Here is an 18093-nt window from a genome sequence, read left to right as displayed (position 1 = left end):
AATTTTTTTCGCAAGCTTGCTATTCCTGCCGAATGCTAAAATATTGAGTCTTCTACTTTTGTGTTTTCCTTTATCTGTGTTTTTCCCACATGGAATGGGTTGATTGCTTGAAACTATGAGTATGATATTGATGGCGCAATACGACCTGCAAATGAATGTTGCTTTTATTGGTTCTTGGGTACTGTACCGTCATTTTAGTTACTCTATGTAGAAACTATTCATTCCTATTCCGACTAATATATTCAATCCCTGCAGTGAAACGTGGATACATTTTCTAGTATGACCTAATCCAAAACTACATTGAATTCGTTACACCTGCTGTCGACAAATGCGTCATTGTGGCAACCCTATTTCAACGTTCAGAAACTTTGGGTGACCCAATATTATCAATGATTGAAATGATTGTAGTAGGTATCATATGGGAATCCCTCGTTCCTACAATTGATATAATCGCTTCTCTGTATCTCTCTCGCCATGTAAACTGTTTGTAAGATAGAATCCATCTCCTACTGTAGTCCTGCTAAACCATAGAAACAACTTACCTACCTAACACGGTATTCCCCGGCCCTACACCTATCTCAGTTCACACCTACTCCGTCAGAAAGATGGGGGAAAGACTTCAAAGGAAGCCAGTCAAGCCAACAAAAATTCGCCCGTGGAAGATTTATCCACGATAGTAAAGGCACATCATTGTCTAATTCATTTCTGCAACGTTTTAATATTACTGGTTACAGTAAAAAGAAAAAGACCAATACTGCAAAGTCTGCAAGTCAAAAGGCTCCAAAGGGACAAAAATAAGGAATAGACCAAGACCAAGACTTCAAAAGGGATAAAAAGTTATGTTCAGTCTCATTCACTAATCACAGTATAAAGAAGAAATAGACCAAGACCAAGACTTCAACGGGATAAAAAGTGGGATTAAAGTAAAAAGAAGAAATAGACCAAGACTTCAAGCCAAATCTGCAGCGACGAAAAATAATTTAAGGCCACCACACCAATCCCTCAGTTGCTCATCAAACACTTTCCTTACTCAGCTAGCAAAAATGAAAACTTTACAATCTTTTGTCCTACTATTCTTCTTCACTATCTGTCATAATGTCACAAATGGAGTCTACAGCCAGTGTCTCAAAGACCAGCAACTGTCATTGCTCCATTTGAAGAAAAACCTCACGTTTTATGGTGATGTTTCTCCGGTTTCTTCCAAGTTTGTATCGTGGGATTCAAGTACAGACTGTTGTTCTTGGGTCGGTCTTACTTGCAGTAGCAACGGGCATGTTGTTGGTCTTGACATTAGCAGCCAACGCATCTTGGGTGGCATTGACAACTCCAGCAGTCTCTTCGATCTTCAGCATCTTCAAAGCCTCAACTTGGCCGATAACTCTTTTGTCGGAGACCCTGGCATTCCATCTGCAATTGGAAAGCTGACAAACTTGAGGTATCTAAATTTATCAAATAATGAATATGTCGGGAAAATTCCCGTTGAGATTTCACACTTGACAAGGTTGGAGGTCCTTGATATTTCTCAAGTTAACAATAACTGGGGCAGCGAACACCTTGAAAGCCCGGAGTTCAGCATACTCTTTCAGAACCTCACAGAACTTACAGAACTTTATCTTGACGGTGTAGACGTATCAGCAGAGGGGACTCACTGGTGCCAAGCGATATCATCTTCATTGCCAAACCTAAGGGTGTTGAGCTTGTCTCAATCTAATCTTTTGGGTCCTTTTGATCAATCCCTCGCTAAGCTTCAGTCTCTATCCGTGATTCAATTGGGTGTTCGCAACAACATCTTCGGTCCAATTCCCGTCCCGAACGGATGAGATAATCGAAGTCTTTTCCCGCGTCAGCGGGAGGATGTTAGTGGTCAAAGATGTGTTGAACTTGGATGGAAACAATATCTCTGCTCCGGTTCCAGGATTCTTTGCCAATTTTTCAAAGTTAACTACCTTGAGTTTGCGTGGTTGTGGGTTACGTGGAACATTTCCGAAGCAGATCTTTCAGGTACCTACTCTACAAACTATTGACCTTTCCTCTAATACAGAACTTCATGGTTCCTTGCCAGAATTTCCCAAGAATGGATCTCTTCGATCCTTGATTTTAAGCCAGACAAGCTTTTCAGGGTTATTGCATGACTCTATTGGCAACCTCAACATGTTGTCCACACTAGACCTTTCTGAATGCAATTTCACTGGATCAATCCCAAAGTCAATCGGAAACCTAACGAAATTGGTTGATTTGCACCTGTCATTAAACATGTTTAATGGTCAAATTAGTTCTATTCACTGGGAAAACCTTATTAATCTGGTATATCTCCGTTTGTACCATAATCAATTGGTGGGGAGCATTTCGTCGTTTCTGTTTTCTCTTCCCTTGTTATCGGCCTTACGTCTTTCCCATAATAATTTCACTGGGCAAGTCCCTGAAATTTTTAACGTCTCTTCTAGTTTAGTTACTTCCATTGATTTGAGTTTCAATAATTTAGAAGGACCAGTTCCCGTGTCTATCTTTAATCTTCGAGGACTTGAAACCCTCACTCTTTCTTCAAACAATTTCAGTGCCTTTCCTTTTAATGGTCCTCATCAGCTGCCAAATCTGACGGAGATTGATCTTTCGTACAATAGCTTGCTGGTTTTATACAATGGCAACAATTCCTCGTACTCTTCATTTCCTCAAATTAGTGATTTCAGTTTAGTTTCTAACAAGTTGAGAACATTCCCAGTTTTCTTGAGAAATCAAACCTATTTAAGAAACTTGGACCTTTCGGAAAACCAAATTCAAGGCCTACCCAATTGGATATGGAAGCTCGATTTTCTTGATTACCTAAATGTTTCTTGTAATTTCTTGGAAAGTCTCGAAGGTCCTTTCATCAACTCCACATCTCCTGTGTCTAGGCTTGACCTCCATTCAAACCAGCTTAAGGGGCTAATTTCAATTGTCCCACCACATGCCATATATCTGGATTACTCAAACAATCATTTCAGTTCTAGTATTCCAGTATCAATATGCAATGCAAGTGGTCTTCTCGCTCTTGATTTGTCCAGTAATTCTTTGAGTGGTGAGATTCCCAAGTGCTTGGCTGCAATGAGCACACTCAGGATACTTAATGTCAGGAAAAACAACATTACTGGAATGATTTCTAATCTGGAATTTCCTGAATGTTGTGATTCATTAGAAGCTCTAGATCTCAGCCAAAATCGGATTGAAGGTCAATTTCCAAAGTCTCTAGCCAGCTGCAGAAGTTTAATATTTTTAAACCTTGAAGAGAATCAGATAACAGACACCTTCCCATGTTTGTTGAAGAACATCTCCACCTTGATCGTTCTTGCTTTGAGGTCCAACAATTTCTATGGAGGCATTGGATGTCCAGTAGTGAAGACCAATGCCACCTGGCCGGCGCTTCAAATCATAGACTTAGCTTACAACAATTTCAATGGTGAAGTACCAGGATTCTCTCTGGCAACATGGCAAGCAATGAAGGATAACACAAATAATAGTTTCTCGTTGACAGGCAATGATAATGACCCTTATATCATGTTGTCATTTTCTTATGAGCCTGCTTTAACGGTTACAAGCAAAGGTTTAAAGAGGGATCTGGCAAAGATTCTAACTGTCTTGACCTTGATTGACTTCTCATGCAACAATTTCAGTGGGTCAATTCCCAAGGAAATGGGAGCTTTGAAATCTTTATATTTTCTCAACTTGTCGAGTAACGCTTTCACAGGTGAAATCCCATCGTCATTTGGTAACATACAACAACTCGAGTCCTTGGACCTGTCACATAACAAGCTAAGCGGGCAAATCCCAGAACAGCTGGCAAAACTTAATTTCCTTGCATTTCTGAATCTCTCGAATAATCAACTTGTTGGCAAGATCCCAGCTGGTACTCAAATTTCAACATTTCCAAGAGACTCATTTACAGGGAACAAAGGATTATGGGGGCCTCCGCTGACGGTGGATAATAAAGCAAGACTGTCACCACCACCAACATTAAATGGAAGCCATCCAAATTCTACAGATGAGATTGATTGGGATCTTGTTAGTGTCGAAATTGGATTTGTATTTGGCTTTGCAGTTGCTGTTGGGTCACTTGTGTTCTTCAAGAGATGGAGTAAATGGTATTACAGGTCTATGTATAAAATCCTTGTGAGGATATTCCCTCAGCTTGAAGAAAGAATTGGTCCTCATCGAAGACATGTTCACATAAATCAGAGGTGGAGACGTTGAAATGTTTATCAAGAGCGAGCAGCTGGACTCTATGTTGTGCCTAGGGTAAGATCCAACAAATAAAATATGGTTTCACATTTTGATTTATAACTTGTATTGTAATTAGGTTTGGAAGTTATTTTGTATCTTTTTGCATTATGGTTAATAAATTTTCCTTATACTTTTGAGGTTTCTTGAAAAACGAAAAGAACAAGCCTACTAACCAATGCCTTATGCGCTCATTTCGAATTCCATTTTAACACTTTTCTAGGATGGACACTCAGTACTGTTGAGGTTATCATGTTGTTTGAATTTGTGATGCATTATATCTTATATCTGTCAGTTTTGTTTTGTACAGGTTTTGCACCCTCGTTTCTACCCTGTCTAGTTTGCTTTCTTTGGATATCGAAATCAGTCGAGATCAAGAGGCAACAAGGAAATGGATACACATATGAAATCAGTATTGAATCAAACAATTTTAATTATTTATGCTTCTTTTGTTTGTTCTCCCTTGTTTTGGCTTTGGTTTGTGAGAAAATTAGCTCTTTTCTGTACACAATCTTTGATTTTAAATGTTTGCTCTGTTTTTCGTGTACTGGTCAAGTTCTGTTTATATATTATCGCTCAATTTGCTTTGATTGAGAAAGATATGGAAAGACAGCTCCTCCACAGTGTCCTTTAGCTTCTGTAAAAACTATAAACTTATGCCAAATGATGACTGTTAAATTAGTACACCTTGGTTATTGTTCATCACACTTGAATTAATTAGACTTTGCTTTTGCTACCTCTAAATTGTTGACCGTTTCTGGTTTCTGGCCACAAATTAACCGGATTGCACCTGTGCCAACATCGAAATGAACGTGTGTACATATATAAATGTCTAAAAATGACATGCTACTGTATGAGAGGATGTTGAGTTTCGGAGATAAAATGGTCTATGCTCAATCCTAAACAGTCTGTAATATACTGGACAAACAAAACAGGCCAAAGCCCATCTTTTTCGAAAAATGAAAGAAAAACCTCTTTTTATAAGTTAAAAGCTTGGTATGAAAAAAAAAAAATAAATAAATAAAAGAAAGCGTTAGAATCTACATCTACACATTGATTTTTTTTTCTTTTCGTGATGATGCCATTCTTCGCTTCACGATTACAATTTTGACTAGTGATGATGTTCCTTCATTGTCTGAGCAATGAATCAAAGGGGTTAGAATTGCGCATGCTAGAAAAGAATAAGGCAGCATTCTTCTCCTTTTTTCTTGTATCTTCAGGTTGAAGCTTGAATGCTTTTGGTTCATGATTTCCCCAACATCTTCGCAAAGTGAGCTGAAGAAATGCATGTTTAAAATTTTTGACCCCAAAACTACATTGAATATTTCTATCACTTAATAATTTAAAGAATTTGAGGGGTATGCTGTCCAACTCGGCCCTGCAATAACACTTCAAATTCAAGCCGGTTTAAACCTTGGAAACAATCAGACAAAAGATTCCTTTCCTTGTTTGTCGAAGAACATATCCATTTTGCATGTTCTGGTTTTGCGATTCAACAAATTTTATGGACGAATTGCACGTCCCAAAACCAATGGCACCCGGCCAATGCTTCACATCATAGACCTAGCTCACAACAACTTGACAAAGCCAACATTTAAAATCAACCTCATAGAATTTTCAGATGATGACGACACATTTGGTTTTCTTTTGAGGATGGTATAACAATTACTAGAAAAGGTTCAAGGACGGATATGGTTAAGATTCTAACTACCTTGGCCTAGGTTGATTTCTCATGCAACAATTTAAGTGGACCAATACCCAAGGAAATGGGAGAGTTTAAGTCACTATATTTCCTTAACTTGTTTAGTATTTCTTTCATATGCAAAATCCCATCGTCATTTGCCAACAGGCATCAACTCAAGTCGTTAGACCTCTCACAGAACAAGCTGAGCAGACAAATTCCACCACAGTTGGCAAAACTTACTTTCCTAGAATTCTTGAATCTCTCGAACAAGCAGCTTGTCAAGTACTCAGATTTCAACATTTCCAAAAGCCTTGTTTACAGGGAACAAAGGACTATGGGGCCTCCTTGGTCTGCCGATAATAAAGCAGGATTGTAACCACCACCACAATCAAATGGAAGCCATTCGAATTCTGATGGTGAGATTGGTTGGGATCCTATCAGCGTTGAAATTGGAATTACGTTTGGCTTAGGAGTTGCGATTATTTATATTTCCGGAAATGAGTGATGAATTGAAGCTACGTGCAAAACTAATCTAAATTCTAGCTTAGTTTGGCTTAAAGTTGTGTTTTGCTTTAAAATTCTGGTTTTGGGATCAAGCAAGTGCATGATGCAATTCAAATATCTATAAAATGAATATCCATCAATTTCCACGGAAGCTTCATAACAATATGATCCGATACTATATGGAAAGCTTCAGATTATTTATTGGGAACCCGAAGAGCACGGGGGTAATGTGAATGTGACTCGTCATCTACGTTCATCTTCCACTTGGCTATGCTGGTGTTTGTAGAGGGGAAATTTCTCGCTCTTTTTTGATTACCTTAATTAGTCAGTCAATAGCCCTACTCCCACTAGACAGACGTGGAAAGACTTCAAAGTCCACAAAGCCAAGTCGTTTGGAGTTAGAGAGACGTTAACGTAATGATAATAATTCCACTGCTTCCTTTTTCTAGTATAGAAAAGCTAATGCCTTGTTCTAACAGACTAACTAGTTAAACGAAATCATCACAACTAAACTCATCTAAACAGCAACAGATTTCGTGCGACTATAGGCTCAAACATGGCAATAGAGCACGTTGGAATTGGACTTCACACATGAGATAATTTGCTTTGACACCCTGTTCATGAAGAAAGTTGAAATTCTAATTATAAAACCAATTGGCAATAAAGAGAATTTCCCAATTATTTATAAGCTAATGCTTCTTTTTTTTCCCCTTCTCTTCTGGTTAATGCAAAGAGGAGAAGAGAAGAAAAGAAAAGACTTGATGAGTCAAGCCAACCACCATGCATGGAAGCTTTTTTCCAATTCCATAAGATCATTAATATTTAAAGCCACCATACCCAATACATTTCTCTTCACGCCCGGCCACCTCGGCGTTAATGCCAATACCTAACTTGAAGCGTCACCAAGACTTGAGGAAAAATAACGGTTCAAAATCATCGAAATTCAACGCGGATAGACCCCACAAATGATCCCAATGAAATAACAACGGTGATTTTTAGTGTAGCGTTTTTAATTAAATTATGTCCTTCTAGTTGGTTTTAAAATATTTTATTTTGTATTTCTCAGCTTGATTTGCAATAAATCTTCACGTGTTGTTGAAGTTTTGTTGTGCAGAAGCATCAAATATGAAACTAATGAACTAATACGGAAAATATGACAAAACAAAAAATCTAAAATGACGCAGAGATTTATACTGATTCGACGTAAGCCTACGTCTAGTTTAGAGACATCGAGGAATTTTCACTAATAATCAAAATGGGAATTATAAACATAGTTTAACTCTAAAATTACAAAAAAAGAGTTTCTCTCAAATCCCAAATTCCATGTACACTCAATAACTCGCACTCAAATAAAGAACAAATGGAAAAGATGAAACGACATATTGCAAGATATGGCACCAATATCTTTGAGTGAATGATTGCCCAAACTGCAAGAGCAGCAACTCTCTGTTTCTTCTGTAAAAAGGGTGCTGGCTTATTCCCTTTTTCTTGCTTAAGTATTGATTAATATATTTATTTATTATTAGTGGCTTCTGATTTCCCTCTTTGAAATAAAAGGCATATACTTTATACAAAATGTCTTTTTCAAATGGGAGTGCCTTTCGAGTGATTGCTGCCAATTAACTCTAAAGCCGTTTTCACAAGGTCTAAAGATCCACACGGAATGAGCCACAAATTCAATAGTTTTATCATTAGTAGTAATCTCCTATTATATCCCCCATGTGAACTAGGATTAATCTGGTGATCCCAGATAAGAACACAATCATGTTGTGATCAGTTCAAACTGCAAGTTAGTAATTCACTGAAAATAAGTGGGATAAAATCTGGTTTTGCTTTAAACTTCCGGTCCTCCCAAATAAAGTTCTGAAATTTAAAGGGAATTCCTACTATTTTGCTTTGATTTTTGGACAATGACTTCTTATCGTTATTAATTATTTTTGAATGATGACTTATTTGTTCTTTTGCACTAAACAGAGAAATCTACTACTTTGGATGATGACTAATTGGGATTTTATCAGTGTCGAAATTGGACTTCTTTTGGTACAGCAATCAACATTCATTTTTGGAGTAGATTTTATCAGTGTCGAAATTTTATGCCCTTTTCTCTGTCCTATGGAGTTGCTTTCAGCATCGTAATCTGTCGAGATTCAGAGTCAACAAGGAAACGAAATCAAATGGGAAATCAACATTGAATCAAACAGTTTTACTTATTGTCTTTGTTTCTTCTCCTTTGTTTTGGCTCTGTTTGTCCTCCCTCATTTTGGCACACAAAAATAAACTAAACCTAGAGTCTTATTTATAGCGTATATGACTTAGGTTACAATAAGTTAGAATCCTAATCCTAATCCTATTGGAAGTAAATCTTAATTCTAATCAAATAGGTAATTAACAAAATCTCTCCACAAACATGGAATCCAACTAAGAAATCAAACCATAAATTGCACAGATATGGACATGGATAAGGTCACACGAGACACGATAAATCTCAAAAACTAAAGACACGGACATGACTAAAACAAGGCTGTTAAAATATAATAGATATTACATATCTTCAAATAAAAAAAAATGCTAACAACCTTCTCAATCCTCACTCATCTTCATCTTTTAACATGTAGAATACACTTACACAATTCTACAGATTAAACTAAAATGTTAATGGTATAAATGACAATTTTTTTCCCTGTATACCCTTCTAATTATTTAAAAAAAATAAAAAACACAATAAAATATTGAAAATTGGAACCCACCAGATAAATTTTAAATTACAATTTCCTTCCTCTCCCTCTTTCCCAATCTTTCTCCTCTGTTTTCCTCCCAGAGCATCTGCTATGGCTCAACACAAATTCAGAAAACCCAAATTTGACGGGAAATTCAAAACCCCACTAACCAATGAGCTACATGCTCACGTTCTCCTAAATCTTATCTACTGTGCCGTAAATTCACTTTGTTGTGGAGATGGTGTTAGATTGAATTGAAAAATTTCCAAATTTCACTGTCTAATATAAAAATTACATACTAAATTAGAAAAACCTCATTTTATTTTCGTCTTAGGACTAAGTTTGAATTAAGACGCCTCTGTAGTTTAGATTATGTACTTGCCGCATGCATGTAGTTTTTTCTTTAAACATACGATAAACTGTCGTGTTTGCTATACAATTACCTCTTCCAGCCTTGGAAAATCCAAGTTTTTTTTAATATAAAAATCATTATTATAAGGGAGATTTTGGATACGGTCTTTAGTTATGAATATTCTTTGATTGAAACCTTTTTAGTTTTTAATTTTTGATTGAGATCCCTGAAATTAATGTGATAATTTATTTCTATGTACGTTACTATATTTTTGAATTAAAAATTAGAAATTTTAGTTGTTTATATAAATGAGATTTTAAATAAAAAAACTATAATTTGTGGGGATTAAAAATATTAAAATATAAATATACTATTGTGTGTGTGTGTAAACATGGGTACATTCATCAAAATTAACCAAAAAATTATTGTATCAAAACATGGGTACATTCTTCAAAAATCACAACAAAAAAAAAAGAAAAAAAGAAGAAGATATTAGGCTTAATAACATTAGTAAATTTCTTCGATTAAACTTGACATGGATACATTTTAAAATCAAAGAAAAAAGAATGTACCTATATAAGTTTCAAAATGGATTAGAAAAAAATTGAATAGATTTTATATAAAAAAAAAAGGGTACATTTTATGTGACATCCCGTCCCGAAACTATTAAAACGTACATGTGAAATGACACTTTTACCCCTAGTTCGTTTTCGTTATGTTTATTGGTTGTTTGTGTGGTGTTGGCATGTGTTGGGCCACACACACACACACACACTCTCGCTGTCTCTCTGTCCCTTTCCCTGTCTCTCTCCCGTGCTCCCATTCCTTTCCTCTTCCTTCGAACGTACGGACACACCAAGAACCCATCAAATCTTTGCAGATCGAGGGAACTAAACCCACAATCGAGCTCGTGAGGCTGAGAGGAGTACAGTCGTGCCATTTTCAGGTGAGAAAACCACCGTTTTCACGTCGATTCGACGATGTCCGTTTTAGATACTATTCATGCGAACGTAAATTCTTACGTTTTTTGAAATTTGAAGCTCGTAGGTAGCTTAGTGGGGTCCCAAGGAGTCTCGGAGTAGCTCGTTTGACGGAAGTGGACGTCGGGATCGTTGTACTTGAAGTTGGCCGGATTTGAAGTTTGGTGACAGGTGAGATTCCATGATTTTTAGCCCTTAAAAGTTGTATGGTTGTGTTCTCCTAGTTCTAGGCGTCATTTTGGTACAAAAATCACGAAAAATGGATGAAAAACGAGAGAGAAATCGAAGTTTAAAGTTTTCACGATTTTCCGGCGCCGGCGACGTTGCCGGAGGTTCGCCGGAGAATGAGACGGAATATTCCGTCAAATCTGACGGAATATTCCTGACGCTGTTAACGGAATCCGTTAGAACTAACGGAATATTCCTTACGGCGTCAGTTGACGCCGTCAGCGTGCCAGACACGTGCCTGCGCCTGGCCGGCGCGTGGGGGCGCGTGCGGCGGTGGAAAAATTTTTCTAAAAATTTAGGTGTGATCCTGAGGTTGTGTAGAGCACGTTGGTATATTCAATTGTCCAATTTGAGCAATGTATGAGAAGTTATTACGAGAAGTTGGTTATGTGCTTTAAAAATTAACGTTTTTATAGTTATTTCGCATATAGGTGATACGTATCCCGAGGACGAGCGTGGTCACTCGAGGCAGGGGGGCTACGACCCTTCCACATACCAGTGAGTGGGCTTTTGGTTTTCCGTATATACCTATATACATTTATTTTCCCAGAAATTATTTGAAAGGGTTAATTGTTTTATGCCATGCACCATATTATTATTGTTTATGCATCATCACGTGCATTATTAGTTGCATACATATACATATGCATAATTGGGTGCTGTGGACGCACAGGTAAGTGCCAGGTAAGTGTTAATCATGTTTATTTTTAGTAGTAGTTTGAAATGCTTAGAGAGCTCATAACCTGCACCCCCGGTGTTAGTGCTCCCGCCCAAAGTAGGGCACAGTCCTTCACGTGATGTTCAACTCCCGCACCACACGCTCAGCTTGGATCCAAGTTAGGTGCACAGTCCTGTCGTACAGACCACTTTAGGTGGTTCCGACTCGTAGGTGACCCGCGATTATTCGCACAGCCTTCACGTGATCGTAGCACTAGAGCGTATATATATGTTACACCCAGGCCTGTCGTACAAACCACTTTAGGTGGTTCCGACTCGTGGGCAGGTTCAGTTATTGAGTTTGAGACTTGAGCTCTATATGCAGCCGTACAGGTCACGTTAGGTGACTCCGGCTGCCAAATTATATGTTATTGTTATGGTTTATACCTGAGCACTTGCATTTCATTATGAGGTTTCGACATGGCATATTCTTGAGCATGATTGGCATACCTATACATACGTATATATGTTTATTTTCTGGGAAGTATACAGGTTTTACGGCGAGGGGTTAGAATGTATTTTACTAAAAGGTTTTCAAAGAGCTTTGTTTTTGCCCACTCATGCTTTTGTTTTGCGCCCCTCCAGGTTCTAGTTGCCTAGTAGGTTCGGTGGTTTCCCAGAGGGCTTTCCCGGCATTTCTGACAGACATTCACCAGCGTAGGGTCACCTTCGCGTGTACTATTGTCGAGTCATTTTCTTTGGACTGCTATAGACTTAATGCTCTGAACTTAGCGTCTCACTTACGCTAGCACTTGTTTTTACTACTTTGTATGCTAGTTTTTAAATTATTCGTACTTTTATATTACTTTTATTAGCTTCCGCACGTGCACATGGTTACGGCACCTTTGCGTGGCGGCCAGCACGCCCTGATCTTGGTCGGGGTGTGTCATTTTACATATAACAAATTGGTATATTTAAGAATGAGTACATTTTAAGATTAAAAAGTTTTACATGAATGAGTACATATAATTAGCATGGGTACATTTAGCAAAATAAAAAGTACAAATAAAAAAATATATATCGGTACAAATACAAATAAACTTTAAAAAATATGGGTACAAAAAGAAATTAATATATGGGTACAAATTAAAATTGAAAAGAAAATTGGTACAAATTAAAAAAGAATTACAAATTAAAAATGGGTACAAACTAAAACTAAAAATATATGATAAAAAATTTAATCATAAATACAAATATATTAATTGTAACATTTTTAACATTAAATGAATATATTTAGAAATAAAAAACTGAAAAGGAACAAGATTTTAATCAATGGAGTTGCCAAAAAAAAGAATGAGAACATAATTTCTCCTTCTTATAATTATATAGAATTTTTCTATCCACACTTTTGGCTTAATCCGTTGGGATCATCGGAATGCATTGAGACTTTTATCTCATTTTTTACAAAAATACCATTGGTAACGTCTTTAAAGGTAGCCTACCTAGTTTTCTAACTGGCTTAGTAACATGTCTAGATATTTGAGATGAATTTGCCCAAAATCTTAGGAGGAGAGGCGAGATCTGAGAATGCTTAAAGAATTTTGTCCAAGTCCCTCGAATTAGAGAGATTTTGTAGTGCATTTTAAGCATTCACAATTCTCACATTCCTCTCTAAGATTTTGAAGAATGGGTCACTCAAAATTTTACATGAAAATATCTACAAATTAAACTCCATCAAAATCCATAAATTTCGACAGACCAATCAAGACTTCAAAATCAACTTCAACCCCAAAAAAGCATTCTCACAATTCCACAATGTCTTGGATAAATCCAATTATATCATTAGTATCCTCTTATGTGACAAATTTCCACTTCCTGTCTCATAACTTATAGGCTATTGTAATAATGGAAAGTTTTAAAGAGATATTGATAGTTTAATTAAAAATAATATATTTGTAGATAGTAAGATGAAGTAGAAAGAAATTATATGGGTTCATATTCACTTATCAATGTAAAAAGAAGAGAAAAAAAAAAAGAGAGAGAGAAGAAGACCAAAACTTCAAAGTCTATAAGTCAACAAATCAACCCAGCAATATCACAATTCCGCAACCTAACGCTACATTTACAATGGCCCGACGAATTTAATGGCAACCCCAAAGAGAACGTAATCATATCTTTTCAGATTATATTTTATTTTATACATGTATAATCATGATCAATACAATCCTCAGCCATATTCTTTTACTTTTTTCCAATTCTCTGGCCAATGGCCATGCCTATAAAAGCCACCCAAACCATTCTCAGTTGTCCAATTGTTCTTGATTACTTTCTCTGCTACTTAAGCTTAGCAAATTGTGTCTGGAAAATGAAAGCTTTGCTCCAATATTTCTTCCTCTTATTCTTGTTCAATATCTCCACTATCACCACTACCTGTGCTAATACCATCCCTGCAGTTCAACACCAGCAGCTGTTGTGGCTCAATTTCAAGAAAACCCTTACATTTCATGATTCTTCTCCTACTGTGTCCAAGTTCATATCATGGAATTCAAGTACCGACTGTTGTTCTTAGATGGGTGTTACTTGCAGTACTAATGGACATGTTGTTGGTCTTGACATTAGCAACCAATCTATTTTTGGTGGGATTGACAATTCGAGCAGTCTCTTTGATCTTCAACAGCTTCAAAGCCTCAATTTAGCAGATAATATCTTTAGCTATGGCTCTCGCATTCCATCTGCAATTGGAAAGCTTACAAACTTGAGGTACTTAAATTTATCATATAGCTATTATGACGGCGAGGGGAAAATTCCAGTTGAGATTTCACAATTGACAATGTTGGCTGTCCTTGATATTTCTTAATCTTACAATTTGTGGTACATGCCATTTGAGAGCCCTAATTTAAGCATGCTCTTTCACAACCTCACAGATCTCACAGAGCTATATCTTGATGGTGTGAATATATCAGGGGAGGGGAATGAGTGGTGTCAAGCGATATCATCTTCACTCCCAAACCTGAGGGTGTTGAGCTTGTCTAAAAGAATCATTTACAAAAGAATCATTTCTGGGTAACAAAGGATTATGGGGCCTCTGTCAACGATGGATAAGAAGGCAGGATTGTCACCACCACAAGCAAATGGAAACCATCCAAATTCTAGACATGAGATTGACTAGGATCTTATCAGTGTCAAAATCGGATTTGCATCGGCTTTGTTGTTGCCTTTGGGTCACTTGTGTTGTGCAAGAGATGAAGTAAATGGTATTATAGAGCTATGTATAAAATCCTTGTTAACATATTCCCTCAGCTTGAAGAAAGAATTGGTCCTCACAAAAGGTATGTTCACATAAATCAAAGGTGATGAAGTTGAAATGTTCACATAAAGCGTTTGGGGGTAGCGTAATTGGTAAACCCCCATTAGATGCAACTCCTCCTATTAGGGACACCTAGGGGTTTAAAGGCTTGTTGCACAATTTAATGTTTTGCTCAAGAACTAGCAAAAGATAAGTTGGGTTACATATTTTGTATTTCTTTTTATCTATTAAAGTAGCTCTGATTTTATGTTAAATTGATGAAATTAATTAGTTTTATACGAGTTATGTGATGCGGGAATTTATACGCACACAAATTAAACCCTCTTTTCGTCAAATTGTAGTATATGTATAAGTAGGGATCGTTCTGGACCGGGGATTAGGAGGGATTGTTAATCACTTAGATTTGACTCAAAAACGTAAAAACGTAATAATAAACACTAAACTAGACTCAAAGAATGTAAAACTAAACTTTAAAACACTAAGACAAACCAAAGACTCAAAATGCTTTTAAAAACACAAACTAAAATGATTTCTAACTAAATTGACATTATAGTAAAGGGGGATTTAAGTTTATACGAAATTAAATTAAATGAACAAATTAAAACAGAATGTAAATATGAAATTGATGAAATAGAATGGATGAATGCTAGCTAAGGGGGTCATCTCCACATATGTTACACTTGCATAATAAAAAGATTTCCAATTACATTTCAATAAATTATGAAACTCATCACCCCGGGTTAATTAGGTCCGCTTAAATTAACCGTCAAGTTTTCCTTAAGTTAATGAATTGGATGGGTTAGCGCAACGCAATTCACAACATTCTCCAAAAGTCCTTTACGTGAACAACACAATAAAGATACAATCAAAGATCATTAAGCATTATGAAAACTATAAGTGTTGACGAGGCATTCGTTACTATGATGAGCATGAAACTCGTGCCAAGAATTTATTTAACGCGATTGTTTATAAGCAACCTCCACTACTTGTGAATATAAGTTCATAACGATTAGGTGAAAATCACTTATATTCTAGCGTCATATTCATGCACGAAAATTAAGCGCGCATTCTTAATAAACATACATAAATAAGTTATCAATCAAACGGTTAAACAAATTGAATCAACAACTTATGAAATGCAATTAGAAGTAATCAAATCAAAATGCAAGCATAAACATATATTTCGAATCACCCCCTAGCTAAGGGGGGTTTAGTTCCTCATACAAAACAAAGAGAATTAAAATTAAACATTGAAATCAAAGAAACACCTAAACATTCCAACAACTCAAACTTGAATTGTATGAACGTTTAGGCCCTCTTCTCTTCCTCTTTATTGTAGCATAAGGTCTAAGGATAGTTGGTTTGGGGGAATGGAAGTGTGGAATGGAGTGAGGAGTGATGGAAATGGAAAGATGGTTTTTGGATTATAAGGGGAGAGATGGGAAGCTCACGGCTAGGGAAGGGAGAATGTGTTTGTAATGTGTTGTGTATGAAATGAGATGTCCATGAATGAATGAATGCAAGGGTATTTATAGGAGTAGTGGAGGGAACATATGGCTATGTCATTTGTAGGTGAAGTAGGTGGATGTTGTAGGTGAAGTAGGTGGATGTTGTAGGTGAAGTGGATGTTGTAGGTGAAGTAGGTGGATGTTGTAGGTGAAGTAGGTGGATGTTGTAGGTGAAGTGGATGTTGTAGGTGAAGTAGGTGGATGTTGTAGGTGAAGTAGGTGGATGTTGTAGGTGAAGTTGGTGGATGATATGTTAAGTGATAAGTGATAAGTGATATGATATGTGGTTATGATATGATAAGTGGTTAAGTGGTGATGATAAGTGATAAGTGATTAAGTGATATGATATGTGGTGATGATAAGTGATAAGTGCATGTGGGTTAACTAATGAAGGAAATGCATGTGCAATGACAATGTGTTAGAATGGATGTGTGTTATGCATGGCATGATTGGGATTAGGAAAGGTTTAAATGTCCTAAAACTAAAGAGAACAAGGTTCCAACACTTTGGCTCCAATTAGGTCTTCAATTTCGTCCAACACTTTGGCTTCAAGCATAAGCTATCCGTCCTTAGCCCAAAAGTGCTCCAAAAGTCTCCAAAATGCATCTTTTTGCTCCTTTAGCCATTTGGACCTACAAACACACGAAAATAGCTTAAAGTACTAAAATAACTAAAGAAACATAACGTAAATGTACGAGAACAAGCTATTTAAGTCGCATGAATATGCTCCTATCAAATACCCCCACACTTATCTTTTGCTAGTCCTCGAGCAAAACAAAACAAAAGAACACGAAACTAGACAAAACGAACAAAACACAACCTACACCTTCCAACAATCGTCTCACGGATTTCCAATGCACAAGACAAGTTAAAAATCATTATTCCCACAGATTTTAGCCATCTTGACACTTAAGTACATTCTTAATCATAGTCACCACATACTATTTCACAATTAAGCATTTAAAACCATGTTTTGAATGTAGTAACATGCCTTAGAGAATTTGCTCAAATCCTTACAAGATATGCTCTCGTTTTTCACACAGATTTTCTGACTACACACCCTAAACTAGTTATATGTGAGAAGATTGATGTAATCATAAAAACGAACACTCACATATATGTATTTCAAAGGAAGCAATTTCTGGAGTTAATAAGCATGTTAAGATATGATCTCATGAATGGAATGCTACTACTTAGACGCGAGAACCAGTGATACCATATGCTCATACCAAGTTCAAACTCCACAAATTGAAATACACAACACTCAAGATAGAAGTCAAGGGTTGTAACGGGGCTTGGGGTATGTGGATAACAAAGAAGGGATATGGAAAACAAAGGTTTTTAAAGAAATAGTGAGCAAAGCATTTGAATCAACTTAGAATTCACTTTTGAATGAAAACTCAACTTTTGAACAAAAAGGGAGAATTTAGACAATTTACGCCCAGAATTGGTGTTTTGGAACCTTTCTTCAATCACTTATTCTTTCATTTTTTTTTTTTTTTCAAGCTCTTTTTTTTTTCTTTCTTTCTTTCTTTTCTCTTTTTTTTTCTTTTCTTTTGAATCTCAAAACATCAACACTTAAACATTCTCTCCCCCACACTTATTTTCTTTCATAATGTAACTCAAAAGGAATTCAATTAAGTCATGCTCACTATCTTTTAAGAACAAGGGTGGGGATTGTCCTAAACTAGGCTAGGTGAGGAAAATGTGGGTAAACAAAGAATAAAGGCTAAACAAGGCTCAACGGGGTTAAAACTTACAACATATACGAAGTATGGGAAGTAAGGCTATTTGGCTATGGTGGTGGTCACTACACAACTTCTTCTTGAATATGTGTTATGCAAATCAATAACATGCTTTGAATGAAATGGGCATGAGTTCTAGCATTTGGAACTATATGATAAA

The 18093-nt window shown here is 36.5% G+C and overlaps 1 protein-coding gene and 1 pseudogene across 1 annotated transcript; both read left to right on the top strand.

The window, feature by feature from the left end:
* Positions 1–941: 941 nt before the first annotated feature.
* On the top strand, positions 942–4702 carry LOC137723506 (receptor-like protein 6). The gene is made up of 3 exons (XM_068462703.2): positions 942–1773; positions 1871–4269; positions 4562–4702. Exons 1-2 carry the CDS (start codon positions 1044–1046, stop codon positions 4222–4224), a joined length of 3084 nt encoding a protein of 1027 aa, XP_068318804.1. The 5' UTR covers positions 942–1043; the 3' UTR covers positions 4225–4269; positions 4562–4702.
* Positions 4703–5897: 1195 nt separating this feature from the next.
* LOC148697581 (uncharacterized) lies at positions 5898–14911 on the top strand (annotated as a pseudogene).
* Positions 14912–18093: the final 3182 nt, after the last annotated feature.

The sequence above is a fragment of the Pyrus communis genome, chromosome 4 (assembly GCF_041283825.1).
Source record: "Pyrus communis isolate YQ-2024b chromosome 4, ASM4128382v1, whole genome shotgun sequence".
NCBI classification, from domain to species: domain Eukaryota; kingdom Viridiplantae; phylum Streptophyta; class Magnoliopsida; order Rosales; family Rosaceae; genus Pyrus; species Pyrus communis.
This window is presented reverse-complemented; position numbering and strand designations above follow the sequence as displayed.

Coding starts and splice junctions, on each gene's coding strand:
- LOC137723506 (XM_068462703.2), top strand. CDS start 1,044: ATGAAAACTTTACAATCTTTTGTCCTACTATTCTTCTTCACTATCTGT. Junction 1,774..1,870: donor TCTATCCGTGATTCAATTGG/GTGTTCGCAACA, acceptor TAGTGGTCAAAG/ATGTGTTGAACTTGGATGGA.